Below are 13,684 nucleotides of genomic sequence, written 5' to 3'. Positions count from 1 at the left end.
GTGAACAGACACAGATATTGAAGCAGAATTTTCCAACGGCTGAAACTAGAAGATCAATTTCAATAATATCACTGTTTTGATACTCACTAAAAAATTAAAGCAACTTGGTTTAAATTTCCATACATCATCTTTTACACTCAAAATATTCCAAATGTGAGATAGAAAGACAGAGTAAAACTCACAGCTCACATAGCAAAATATATGTGGACAGGTTCTGGCCCATATTTGGTACATACAATAGATTGACACCTTGATTTGGGAAAAATAATAAGTTAAAGGTATTTTGTAAAATAACACATTTAAGTAACAACCACACTACACATTACCAATGACTGTATAAACATGTTTTGGTCAATATTTAGCTAACATCCATTTTATCTGGGCAGTTAAAAAAAATTGTAAATATATATTTAATTTGACCAGAGCTTTTTTCTTTGAGGGACTTGTTTTCACCATCACATTCCCAGCAGTGTCCATGACGCCCAATAACATGACCTTTATGGTGAACAGCCTCCCCCTACCTGTCATTGTGAAAATGCCGGAGACACAATGAGGGAATAAGAAGCATTAATTATTTTAAAAGGGCAGTGGGAGAGACACTTCCATCCTGTTACTGGAACTCCAAAATCACAGCTTAACATTGAAGATATTGTAGCGTAAAACACAAGCAGCGCCACCTACTTGGTGGTTTGCAATTAAAAGTTGTGTGTACCAAACCTAGACTTTAGACTTTGTTTCCCCTAAATATTAAGAGCAGCAAAATATACAGCGAGGTCACACCTGATATGGATTCAGCAAAACAAACTGATAGACTGAACAGTATTTCATTCTCACTCCAGATTAGTGGAGGGAAAAATAGCACCGCGGCTAGAATGCTATTGACCGAGATAATCAATAGATGTCAATAGATGTATAAAGAGTTGTGTGCTTCCATTGGGGTCAAACATCGTTAGGTGGCGTTTTAGTCTGATTGTGTTTGTACCGGCTCAAAGCAGTGTGTCAATGGCTGCTAAAAACAACTGCCGCCCTGTTTTCTGCCTGTGACCCCCTTAAAGAGTTTAGACCAAAGAAATGTTTTTCTTTATGTATATAGTTGGCTTGCTGGTATTTACCGTAGTATATTTTGGCTCACTTATAGCTATTTATTGGTCAACAATGGCTTATATTTTGGCTAATTATTTTAGCTTATGTTGTCGGGCTGACCTGTTATACCTATGGGCCAATCACTATCAGACGGCCCACATATGAGTTGTATACCACAGTAGTAATCCTGGTGTGTTTCTGTATCGTTAAAACACTGTTGTATATATATTTTTATGAAAGCATTCGATTAAAACCAAAGTGTAAACAACATCAGTCATTCTGATCAATGCCGTCCATCACCTCAGTGATTCATAATCACTGTTTTTGAGGCAACAGCTCCAAAGCTGTGGGCTTTTTGACAACACTCAGTCAGCCACGATGGCTCTGCCAGCAGGGATTCAACGGGGATCAATGGATCTCTGCAGCAATTTCATATTCATACTCCGTACTTTCCTTAATGTCAGACTTCAAAGCCAAGGCTCCTCACGGGGGAAGATGAGGTGAGGTGACCTCCCTCACTGCTGGCCGTAGCAGGAAAATCCTTTCAACACATTCTCTTCTAAACTTTTGATTAGATAGGAGTGAGGAAATAAATAAATAAAAGAGTGCGAGTAGTGTTGTATTCTCAAAGACAAAGACAGACTTTGATCTGGTTCAGGTACGAGAAGGAGGCTAGGAAAGCGAGACGAGGAGCAAGGAACAAGAGTGTGTGTGTGTGTGTGTCTAATAAATCGGAAAGAAAATGTCACAGGAAGGAAGATGTGTCATTATCATGAAACCTTTGTCTTCATCTGATAACAAAACCCCTCTGTCCTGGATGACATAAAGGTCCAGCGTGACATTAAAGGTAGTTTTACAGGGAGAATTGATTTATCCTTCCAATTTTTTTATGTTTCATGTTTTTTTTTTTATGAATGTGTCAGGGCTAACACAAGATGTTTAATCTGATTAATCAAACAGTAGCCCTGGATTCATGAAATGTAATTAATTTTGCTTAATTATATCGAAGATAAATCAATATTCCTAGGTAGATGTATTTGTTTTCATTTGTATTTTTATCCAAGTGATGGAATTAACAGCATGGAATAATGCCATGAATAATATGCAAATCAATGACTGTAATATTGTTGCTTCCTAGAGTTGAGTCATTAGTCATCCTCCATCTACTCTTGTCAAACTGTTCCCATGAGTCCTTTCACAGCAATTATAAAATACATTTCTGGCCTTAGCAAAAGTAAGCTTGTGTTAGCTCAACTATTTTGTTGTTTTTTTAGCTAAAGTGCACAGAACAGGATGCTAGTTGTAGATGTTTTCAGAAGAGTTACACCAAAAAAGGTAGCAATGATAAGATGCTTGATTTTGACAATCTGACTGAAGGGTTGGGGAAAAGGCAGTTAGAAAGACAGACAGAAACCATCGTCCACTGGACAGTGTTATTTGTCAGGACTAATGCTTGGTTGATAATGCATACAGCATCCAGTCTGTATAGCTGCTGACCACAGTGGAACATTTGAAGTAATCTGATAAAGCTTGGGAAGACTGACTGTCAGTGCACTCTCCTCTGTCGATGGGCGGAGTAATCCCATTTTCTGCTGCTCCACTGTCATATGCTCATCCACCTATCTGATCTGATGCTAATTGGCGCTGTAAGAGCAGGAACATCGTTGTGTGTTGTTTCTCACATGGGGAAACTGCCAAAAACCATCGTTTTACACGTTGTGCTATGGCAGCTTTATCGTTCGACGACGGGTAAAAAAAAAAACCAAACACACAAAAAACAAAACAATAAAGGCTTTCTTTTCTTACAGGCAGCATCTTTTTGTTATTGGTTTAGCAAAGACGCAGCACCTGAGGCGTATGTCAGGCAACAAAATTTACTGAAGCGAAAAGATACGAGGCTCTCTGGTGCGACCCTTAATGTAATTACGGATGCAGTTATTTGGAGGACACACGTAAAAGCAAACGCAGCACAACAAGACCCATTTTACTGTTTGTCACACTGCAGTCCTGCAGGTTGAACTAAAGGCACGTTCTCCTTCTGAGCAGACAGTAGAGGCACAACAATGGGATCTGTGGTCCAAAGAACTTCTTCATCCAACAGTTGGAATTTAATGTTTTGTGGGAGTTCGTTTTTGGGACCTGTTGAAATGTGTCTGGGAGCCATTTTGGATTTGGCTAATTTTACATATAAGTATGTACAACTAGAAAAAAACTGTTCGGCCATTAAAGATCCACTGTGTTTCTATGTGAACCTATCAGGGTGTCAATGTGAATCTTTTTTTAAGACAATGTGGTGTTGTTAATAATTGCATGTGAAGAAAATTGAAGATAGAGGAACACGCACCATTTCTGCAAACAGAGAAATGTTTCTGCTGCCTTATAATAAAACCACACACAAGTATGTAGTATGTAGTAGAAATAAAAGTTCTTCTTCTTCTCTTTTTGTGAAGCCTGAATTATCGGAATTAATAAATACTATCCCCCCCTGAGACCCAGAGAATTCAGCCATGCTGGGCAGTTTCAGCTTGAGGCAGGTAGGAATCCAGCCTGCTGTGCAGAGGGTTCCAGCTATGAAAACATTTAGTCCCGAAATCCCATGGCTGAATGTGTCAGGAAGGGTGTCCAGTGTAAAAACTGTGCAGAATGACTTCATGAACCTGGATATACAGTAAAGAAAGGCTGGTAGGAAGTTAGTCAAAAAATGAATTAAAAAAAACTATTCTCTTTAATTATAATATATTCTTCACATTCTCAACATAAAACATATTGAGCAGCTACATTAGTTTAATATTCACTGTCGCATTTCCTTAAGTTTTCTTTCCAAGAGAGAAGAAAGTTTTGACTTCAGAAGTGCGTTTTGATAAGCAGTCGTGAGGCCTGAACCTTGGCTGCAGTTACCTGTAATGTACAGTACACAGAGTGCACCATGTAGGTGGAGCAGTCCACTGTATTTTAATTCCATTCATTCCTATGACGGCTGGACCGGCACTCCCAGGCCAGTGGGCAGCACACATGCACTCCTGTTTTCATAGTAAATTTGAGCCGGGCTGAGGTTCCTTATCAGCTGCCAGCAGAGCAGAAACAGGACGTGGGGGCGGCCAGCGATCCACCGCCCTGGAAGTCACAGGCCACAACAAACTTCAAACACAATTAGTGCAGGTTTTCTTCTCCATCACTACACTTCCTCTGAGATCACTGTGTTAGTGTGAGGGTTTGACTCCTCTAAGGCTGCAAAAATCCTTTGTTGTGACCGAAGCTAAAACACAATTAGGCAGAAGAAAAAAAAGAGTTCAATCAGACGGGATTTGTGTCAAAGGACAACGATAAATACATATACTCATACACAGGTCTGCAACCTGTGCTCTTCAGCCTCTCTGCCTCCATTTGTAAACAGCAAAACAGCATTATGTCACTGTCCTCTCCCTACAAGGCTAATTATGAAATATCTCTAGCCAAAGTGCAGGTAGCCGGTAAAAAGTAAAGCAGCAAAAAAATATCATCCTTTATGAAATTCATTCCATCTTGTATTATAAGTGCAGCATTTACAAATGTATTCACTGCACTGTCAACTTGATTTGAAAAATTAAAAGCTTGTAGAGCCAGAAGTGGTACATGATAAAAGAATCCTTGGTGTTCAAGGTTGCAGTACCACTGTGTATTACTAATCTGAAATAAATGCTGAGTCCAGTCAGTCAGTTATTGATAAGGTTAGAGTTAAGGTTTCATAGAAGCTGAAGCATCCACAGGTACCAGTGGGTTTCTGTTGACCAGATACAGGAAGAGCTTCAGGTGTCTGCAGTTAATAGTCCTGTACGCACAGTGAGGGTTGAAGAAACCAGTGTATTTGTGTACTTTCTAACAAACCCCAGTCCCTTAGGTTACTAGTTTACTAGGTTTCTTTTCAACAACTTTAAAGACAGAATTCTGCCAGCCTGTCCACATGGTCAGGTGTGAATGTCATCCCAAATGTTACAGTCTTTTTCAGTTCAGGACTTTAGTTTAGGGAAAGGCCAAGTTCCTAGGAAATGTCTCTTTTTAATTTTATTTTCAGTATTTGTTATTAAAAATACTGGTGGAGTCATTTTTTGGTTTTTATTTTTTTTTTATTTTTGCAAATATCCAGTCAAACCAGTGATTGGCCATTTCCTAAGAGACATAAATAAATAAAATCGTTGCCTGTTAACAAAGTTAAGTTTTAAGTTTAAAATATTTGCGTAAAAAAAGAATTATGAGGAACTGTGAGGATGATCCTTTTGTCCTCATCTGCTCCACATCACCTCATCATATCTGCACCGATGTCTTCCCAGCACTGAGTCGTCACAGCAGAGTGAAAAACAACCGCTCCATCTTTAAATTGCCCCCGTGCGTAAAAAGCTGCGCGCTCTGAATTTCTCTGATCCAGGATCAGTATCGTCAGCCATTATTGACGCTCCTGCCTCCTGCCTCCTGCCTCCTCTCCACTTCACCCTGGCTCCTCCACTAGTGTTGCCTGGTTTTCTTGTTGCGTGGAAACTAACAGAGGCTGCACAGAGCGAGACCTGAACTGAAGCACCAGCAGCTGCGGCAGCAGCAGCAGCAGCAGCAGGAGTCGCAGCAGCACTGTGCCACAGTAGGAGCGCCTCTGACTGGCACAAGTTTAACCAGCTGCTGAAACACACCAATGGAAGGTAACCGAGCCCTGCACCGAACCGCGGAGAGCTGTCACTCACTGGACCAGTTCAACGTGGACCCTCGCTGATACATCGCAGCATGGACAGCAGAGGGAAAGCTGCAAATACGTGAGTGCGCCTTTCTCAGTGCACGTTTTTCCTGCGTGGATGCATGTGCCTTCACTCAGTTTACAACCTCAGTGAAAGAAACGTCTAATAAAACACACGATTTATGTTTGTTGTGATTGAAAAAGCCTGTTTGGTCTTTTCCCCTAATTTAAAAGTGACTCCAAAACCTTAATGACAAAATATATATATACATACATATATACATATATATGTATGTATTCCTATCGTATTATTTCATATTGAATTTTCCCCAAAGCAAAGGTGAATGAAAAGGAATGGAACAGTATCTTTCTAGGGCCTTTATGATTATGTAAGTGGTCAAATCTTTAAAGACGTTTATCTGATTATTCACTGACAGGATCCAAGATCCAAGAACGAGCTGATTAGTTAATGGATGAATTAGATTTAGACCTACATTTATTTGGACTTCTTCTGTTATGCTGGAGTGTCACTGTCATTTTAAGAAATGGAAATTAATGATGGACAACTTTTTCAAGTTATATGGAGCCAATGACGAATCAAAATATATTTTTAGATTTAATTATAAAAAAGGTGCCACATGAGCCTTCATACTCATAAACAGGACACTAACAGGGGGTCCATGAACCACTTAGAGGTCACAGAGATTGGCAGGGGGTTTATGGGTAATTTAAAAAAAGTTATATTTTGCTGTCTTTAACTAAATACTCACAGTTAGTAATTAGAACAATAAGATATGACAGGATTTGATACCATACGATACAATGAGAAGGAAAAGAGAACTTGAACAATCCTAGCCATCCTCTAAAATACAAAATAAACAATAATTAACTGTCCAAATTAAACAGTAAACAGCAGGTGATTTAAAAACAAGTATAGAGAAAGGAATTACTCAAATACTGAAGAGAGACTGTGAAGGGAAAGATGTTGTCTTTCACTTAAAAATGAAATAAATAAACTAAATTCAGCAACACATGCTCCACCTCTGCATCAGTTAGGGGGTCCTTGACCTGAAACATCTTGGAGACTCCTGCTTTACAATATTGTTGTGTTTGTGAGAGAGAGTTAAGAGAGAGTGAGAGAGCGAGAGGAAGGAAGAGGGAGATGTTACGGTACAATGGAACTCTTCCAAGCACACTGTTTTCTCTAGGGCATGAAAACGAACATCTTTATTATTGAGACTGGCGTCAGGAGAGGAGGAGAACAAATAAAAAAACACGACCGCACTCACATTCACAAACACAGTGTTTCAAGGGTTAAGTTAAGGATGTTTTTGTTTTCCTGTTTCCCCTTCTGTCATGCACACCTCTCATTGATAACCAGAAAGCCGGAGACTGCTTATCCACCATTCATGTGTTTGCCTCCCTGCTGTGATGTAGTGCCATGAAAAGGTCAGAGTCATGTGAGAAAAAAAACCCCCAAAAAACAGCATATCACCTCAGAAAGTGTTGGCGTGGTGATAAAATATTGGCTCTTTGAGACCCAATAACCACTGCTCACATAATTGGCGCCAGGATTTGTCAGTGGTGTGAATTTACAGACAGGGAGGCTGACCTTTGGTTTGCCTGAGTGTTGTGTTAATCTATTGCGTAAATTAAAAGCAGGAGCTATTTATCACATAAGTAGGCGATGAGTTTATGAACCCTGTAAGAGCTGGCCCCTGTTAATTGCTATTGATTTACTGCATTTGTTCCATATGCATATGGCAGTGAGAGGTAGCATTAGCAAAATGACTCATTTTTTTGGCCGGGGAAGTCTTTGAGAAGCATATTTTGGTTTGAAGACATTTTTAGAAAATGTAAGCGTTACTGGTCGCCCCACCCTTCTTCCTATTCATCATCCCCCGCTCCTCTCCCTGTTCTTCCTTCTCTGCCGGCTGCCTTCATCAGCTGTTGCCGGGCCTTACCAACTCTCTCCACGTCTCATTAGGGTGTTGTAATGTTGTGATGTTCTTCCACTCCTGAAATTGTCTCTACGTCATTCTGTGTCCTCCTCTGTGTGTGTGCCCATTCCTTTCTACCAGCCTACACACACTTCCCTCCTTCCCTCCTCCCCCTCTTCTCCCTCTTCCCCCATCACCCTCTTGTCCCCCATTATCTCCCACCAAAATACCAGGGTGGCATGCTTGTTTGACAGGAAAAGTGCAGCCTTCGCGCGAGCGTTGTGTTACACAGTTGAGTTGAAACCAGATCCTTTATTTCCTTGTGTGGAGCTGCATCTGTGGTACGTGCTGTGTTACTTTCTCATACGCTCCGTTGACACTGGGATGCACAGGGAAATCTTTCAGATGTCGGCCCTAATGAAGACGTATAGATAAGCATCTCCAGGCCAAGGGAGGCAGACAGCAGCAGTCAGGGCTTAGAAGCAAAGGCTTCATCAGGGCTCTGCTCCTCTTCATCTGTCCGTCAAGCCTTTCTCTGGTGGCTTATTATTTGGGTTGCCTGGAAAGCGTCTCTTAAATTGGCATTACAACAGGAGTATTATTAAGTGTGTCTAAACTTGATGTCGTCTCTAACCCCCCGTGTACACAGACACAGCACGATTACCACTACATCTACCCTCTGGATGTCATGTGATACACAGAGGTACTTAGAGATCGGTTTCATTTTTTAATCTTGGTAAGCGGATCTTGCCCAGTCTCTGGGCATTTAGACGAAATCAAGACATTTGCGTCATCTCTCTGGTTTCCTCTTTGTCTCAGAGAGGACAGACCAACACATTGTCAGATTTGTTGGTCTGGATGTGGTTTGAAGCTTTGGAATTACCCCCAACTGAAGGGATTGGATGATTGGCTAGAACTGATGCTACACTGACTTGAGGAGTTAAGTTAAGCCCCGAGGAGGATTAGTAACAAGATAGGAGCTTGCCCTGCTGATCAGCTATTAATGAAGTATGTTCAGGTGGGTAGATCTGCCGTTTTTCGAAGGCAGGTACAAAATATAAAAGTGTAGTTTATGGGACAGGACGTCTTCTTTGGCAGGTGTTTGTAAAATCATAGACTTCATATCTTTAAATTAAAGCCATCTGCTGTATATTTAAAAAAAAAAAAACATTTGTACTATACTGATCTCATATTTGGGAAATTGTTGTGTTAGCAGCAGATATGTGGTTAACAGGCAGCACCAAGCATGTGGTCCCTCTGGGAAGCGACGCCAGGACTCTCTGCTCTCTGCTTCCAAGGCAGGCGTGCTAACCGCTACACTATGGAACTGATTGAAGGACATGCAGTGAAAGGTTGTCTCCTGTCTTCTTAACATGCCTGTCATTCCATGGAATGCCAATGTAACCGTTAAAGAGCAGGGTATTTTGGTCCATCTTGAGACCAACTTGGCTAATGCCCTTTCCTTCCTAGTACACAGCTATTCCTTTAGCAGATATTTGGCCTGTAATGGTGACTGGTGTAGAGAAAATGTTGAGAGCGATAGCTTTGATGAAAGAAAGAGATGGAAACACACATGAGTCCAAAGTTGACGTCATGTCGTGATGAGTACATTTTGTTTCTCACTGTGTCATATCACTATGTTGGACTGAAATAGCTCTGCACTGCAGGGACGTCAATTACAAAGGAGCCACTGTGACACCAAAGGTTTTTCCCTGTTTATTTATTGTGCTGGCATAAAGAGAATGTTTTGATCTTTAGACTATTTTGGAAATATATATATATGTATTTATATTTATATATGTGTGTGTGTGTGTTTGTTTGGAAGACGGCATACAGCAATGGTGTATGCAGCATCACTACTGTCTCTTCACAGCAATTAGACAAGTTACTGTATTGGAAGATAACAGCACGGAGTCTATAGACCAGTGGCAATTACCCATGATTTCTGAGGAAAGATTCAATAGTTTACATCCAATTAGGAGTCACAAAAGTCTGGCATTTTCTGCACCAGCCAAACATGTGATTATTTGTGCAATGGTACAAACTTGTCTAAAGTCTAATAATAGAATTAAAAAAATACCCCCCACCACTCGGACAAAAAGAGCATCTCATGTAATGAATATCGCTGCTTCATCACCAGTGCTAATGCTAGTTTCTGTTGTTTCCATATTCTGTCTTCAACAGCTACTGCAGAGCCTGATGTGGACGTCAACCTGCACGTCCAGGTGGTCCTTCCTGGAGCGCGCTCATGTCCCACCATGCCTTTACTTGCAGACTGGCTACTGCGCCACTCAGTGGTCATGTGTCTGCTGCTGCACAGCCTGGTGCTAATCTCCTTCTGCTTCCAGCACGCTGACACCAGTTGCTCCAAGAGCTGCTACTGCTCTGAGAATGAGAGCAGCGGCAAGATGATGCGCTGCAGCAACCTGCAGCTCACAGAGATCCCCCAGGACATTCCCAACGACACGCAACGTATTTACTTGGACTATAACCTCTTAACAAAGGTCCCAACTAATGCTTTCGCAGGTCTGCCTCACCTGGTCGAACTGGATCTATCACACAATGAACTGAGTCGACTGGACCCAGCGGCCTTCAGAGGCCTGGGCCCCTCACTGAGGTTCCTGGACGTTTCTTCTAACAAATTAGTCAACTTTAGTGCTGAGGCATTTGAGGGCCTACGGTCTCGTGCCAATCTAACAAACAATCCATGGCATTGTGACTGCAACCTGCAGAGGGCCCTGCTTCGAGTGGACCTGGAGCCTACGTCACTGACGGGCATTGTGTGCAACACATCAGAACCTAAGGACATTGGAGTTCAAGGACAGGCCATTCTATTAAAACAGGACGTAGACTTGTGCTTAGTGATGAAGAGGACTACAGACGTGGCCATGCTGGTCGTTATGTTCGGCTGGTTTGCTATGGTCATCTCCTACCTGGTGTACTACGTCAGGGCTAACCAGGAGGACGCGCGCAGGCATCTAGAGTACCTTAAGTCGTTGCCCAGCAAACAGGGAAAGTCTGAAGAATCCTCGACTATTAGCACTGTTGTATAGGAAGAAGAACGGAGCTGCACTCGGGAGCTGACATTGCTACCCACACTGAACTGGATGGAGATTAAGTTTGCAGCTACATAGCAGTCATCCATCTCGGACCCGTTAGGCCATCTGTCACAAAGCTAATTTGAGCAAGTAGACATAAGCCAGCACAAGAAACAGGGCAGATGCAACCTAGCTCAGATAAATAATTCATCTTTCAGCAGCCCATTAGGAGTAACTGTCAATGGTCCAGTCTGGGCACTGTAAAAAGGATATCCAAATATGGGATATAAATGGGATTTATCCACTGGTGCATGCACTCTTCTCTCTCTCTCTCTCTCTCTCTCACACACACACACACTCACACACACACAGAAATAGAGAGACACCATCAGACAGCAATATGACGCAACCACAAAGCAACACTGAAGAACACTGTGTTCTGTATTACATTCAATTCTGACAGTATTCATAATTAAACAAAGTAAAATGGTTTTTCACTCAAAGTTGTTTGTTTGGATGTTTTTATCTTCTCAAACTGAGTTACTTGAGTATTTCACCATTTATGGAATTTAGAATCTCCTGATTCTTAATTGTCAAAGTCATATTAGTCCAAGGCCTATAAATACACACACACACACACACATACAGCATATATATAATATAATATTGAAAAACATAATAGAGAATCCTGACCAATAACACATATAACATGTACTCCTATTTCAAAGCATTTATTCAGAGGACCTTGACAGCAACAGCAACTCGTCTAAACCCCCCCCAAAAATCAAATATATAGTAATATCAATATATTTTGTGGAACATTAAAGGTCAACATTACAGGCTTAGTTGTGCCAAAAAGTTAAAATTTGGAAAACTCAAACCCTTACTGCTCTTTTTTGCTTGCTTTTTTTCAACCTTTGTTGTGTAAGAACGCGCTTACACAACAAAGGTTGTGTAAGCGCGTTCTTGTCAATACTGAATCGTCAATGTTTTAAAGATTTCGATGGAAGGCACAAGCGCTTTTTAAGGGTGTATTTTCTTTCATTTTCTTCAGGATTAGGATTTACAGTGAGTGCCTGCAGACAGGGCAGGTTTGTAAAGAGGAAAGAAAACAAGCACTTTGTTCAGTCAAGGTTGATAGAGTTCTTTTATCTGCTTAATGGAAGCAGAGACTACAGAGGCATTACACTGGATGCTTACCTGATACCAGAAACGCATTGCAGCTCTGGAATTACTCCTTAGCATAATATGCTAATGTCAACATGTCAGTCTTTTTGTCACGGTCACAAGCCGCTGACCTTTTAACCAACATAGTCGTATTGTCAGAAAATGTTGATTTCTGAGATAATTAGAGGCTTACTGCAGTTCAGCTGCTCATAAAACCAGAGAGCGAGACGAAGACTATTAATGACAGCAGGGTCAAGTTTGTCTCCATCTCAGAAGAACCCTTCAGCAAACACTCATTACTCTCACCTCTTCAACCCCAGTTAATTAAAAGAAACACAGAGACATCCCTGGTGGTCATTCTGGCTGATCTGGAGAGAGCATCCATGCTGCCCCCCCCCCCCACCTTGTGTCTTAATAGTCACTGGCGGTGCCTCAGGGAGCCATATTGTCTAATGCAGTCTCTCTCACGGGCTTTCCAAATTACATCTATTGATCATTTAAAAAGAAGTGCCATAAGTGTAGCTCTCCCGTTTCACCCCGTCCATGGCGAGGAGCAAGATGAATTTGCGTCTCCTACTCTGATGAAATCACTGTTTCAAATGAGACTGGGAAAAAGGGAAATGTATTTGAAGTGGAAAGGTAATGTAATCTACACCAGACATGTGTCTTAGACGGCCTCTTGTCTTTCTTTTTTTTTTTCAGCTACTGCTGCCCTGAATAATGAAATCAGACGTTTAAGATACAGGAAACGGTCTGTCAACAAGGGTTTCCCTCTGTCCGACAAACAAAATGCCCCCAGAGCAGAGGGAGAATGAGAGAGAGAGGGACCGCTGTAAGATTTATGATGGACGTAAAAACACCAGAGCAGAAAGTCTGGCAGTGCATCCACTTGTGTGACCCAGTTCTCGGGGAAAGATTAAGGGAGAACGCCACAGGGGATCAAGCGGCCCCCTCTGCTGCGGCTGCTTAATAGTCACACAGGCAAATCTGAAAGGGTTTAACTGAGGGAGCGACGGCTGCCCCTATTTATTAGATGTTTGAATTTTTTACAGCCAACGTCTGAATGCAGAGAAGGCGCCATTCACACAGAGTGAAACAGATCTAATAGATCTGTTTATTGGGTTTGGGTTTATTGGAGCTGTGGTTAAAACATTGACAACTGAAATAAAAAAAAAAAGAGTCATCAAACTAAGTCTGGTGTCATCAAACTAAACTTTAGAGATTTTCGCCATGTCTAATTTCTTACTATTTTTAGAGCTATTGTTTTGGCTAGCTCTGTTTTTTTTTAATATATCAACATTGTCTGAATTTGTCTATTTTGTTGTTTTTAATTTTGGTCTTATTTGCCATCTTTTAATTTTGCAACAGATTTTTTCTGGCAAGATGATTTGTTATATTCTAAAAGAAAATATTGCTAAGGCTTCAGTTTTTGCTAATTTTTGTTAATTTTTTGTTAATTTTTATCGGTAAACTTTTTAACTTTAGCCTAAAATGTTTTTAAAGAGATTAAATATCATATTAAATTGCTGATTCTCGATTCTCTTCTTCCATAAGTTAATGTGGAATAAGCCATTGATAAAGATCTGAAGCTAATTCTAAAGAAGCCTGAATTCACTGCCTGGTCCTGAACAGCAGGAAGATAAACAGATGGAACGATGTTCACAGTGTGATGGTGCCTTTGGAACCGGTCACTGTTGACAGACTCACCACCACAGCAGATAAACACAAACCTAGTTACAAACATGTGTTTTTCTTTC

The 13,684-nt window shown here is 41.1% G+C and overlaps 1 protein-coding gene across 1 annotated transcript; it reads left to right on the top strand.

Moving 5' to 3' along the window:
- Nucleotides 1–3,631: 3,631 nt before the first annotated feature.
- lrrc3ca (leucine rich repeat containing 3Ca) lies at nt 3,632–13,268 on the top strand. The gene is made up of 2 exons (XM_008314263.3): nt 3,632–5,861; nt 9,907–13,268. Exon 2 carries the CDS (start codon nt 9,981–9,983, stop codon nt 10,773–10,775), a length of 795 nt encoding a protein of 264 aa, XP_008312485.1. The 5' UTR covers nt 3,632–5,861; nt 9,907–9,980; the 3' UTR covers nt 10,776–13,268.
- Nucleotides 13,269–13,684: the final 416 nt, after the last annotated feature.

The sequence above is a fragment of the Cynoglossus semilaevis genome, chromosome 8 (genome assembly GCF_000523025.1).
Source record: "Cynoglossus semilaevis isolate Cse_v1.0 chromosome 8, Cse_v1.0, whole genome shotgun sequence".
Classification (NCBI taxonomy): Eukaryota; Metazoa; Chordata; class Actinopteri; order Pleuronectiformes; family Cynoglossidae; genus Cynoglossus; species Cynoglossus semilaevis.
The sequence above is the reverse complement of the archived record's forward strand: the minus strand, read 5'-3'. Positions and strand labels throughout refer to the sequence as shown.

Bases quoted from the DNA above. Each gene is read 5' to 3' on its own strand.
- lrrc3ca (XM_008314263.3), top strand. From the start codon at position 9,981: ATGCCTTTACTTGCAGACTGGCTACTGCGCCACTCAGTGGTCATGTGT.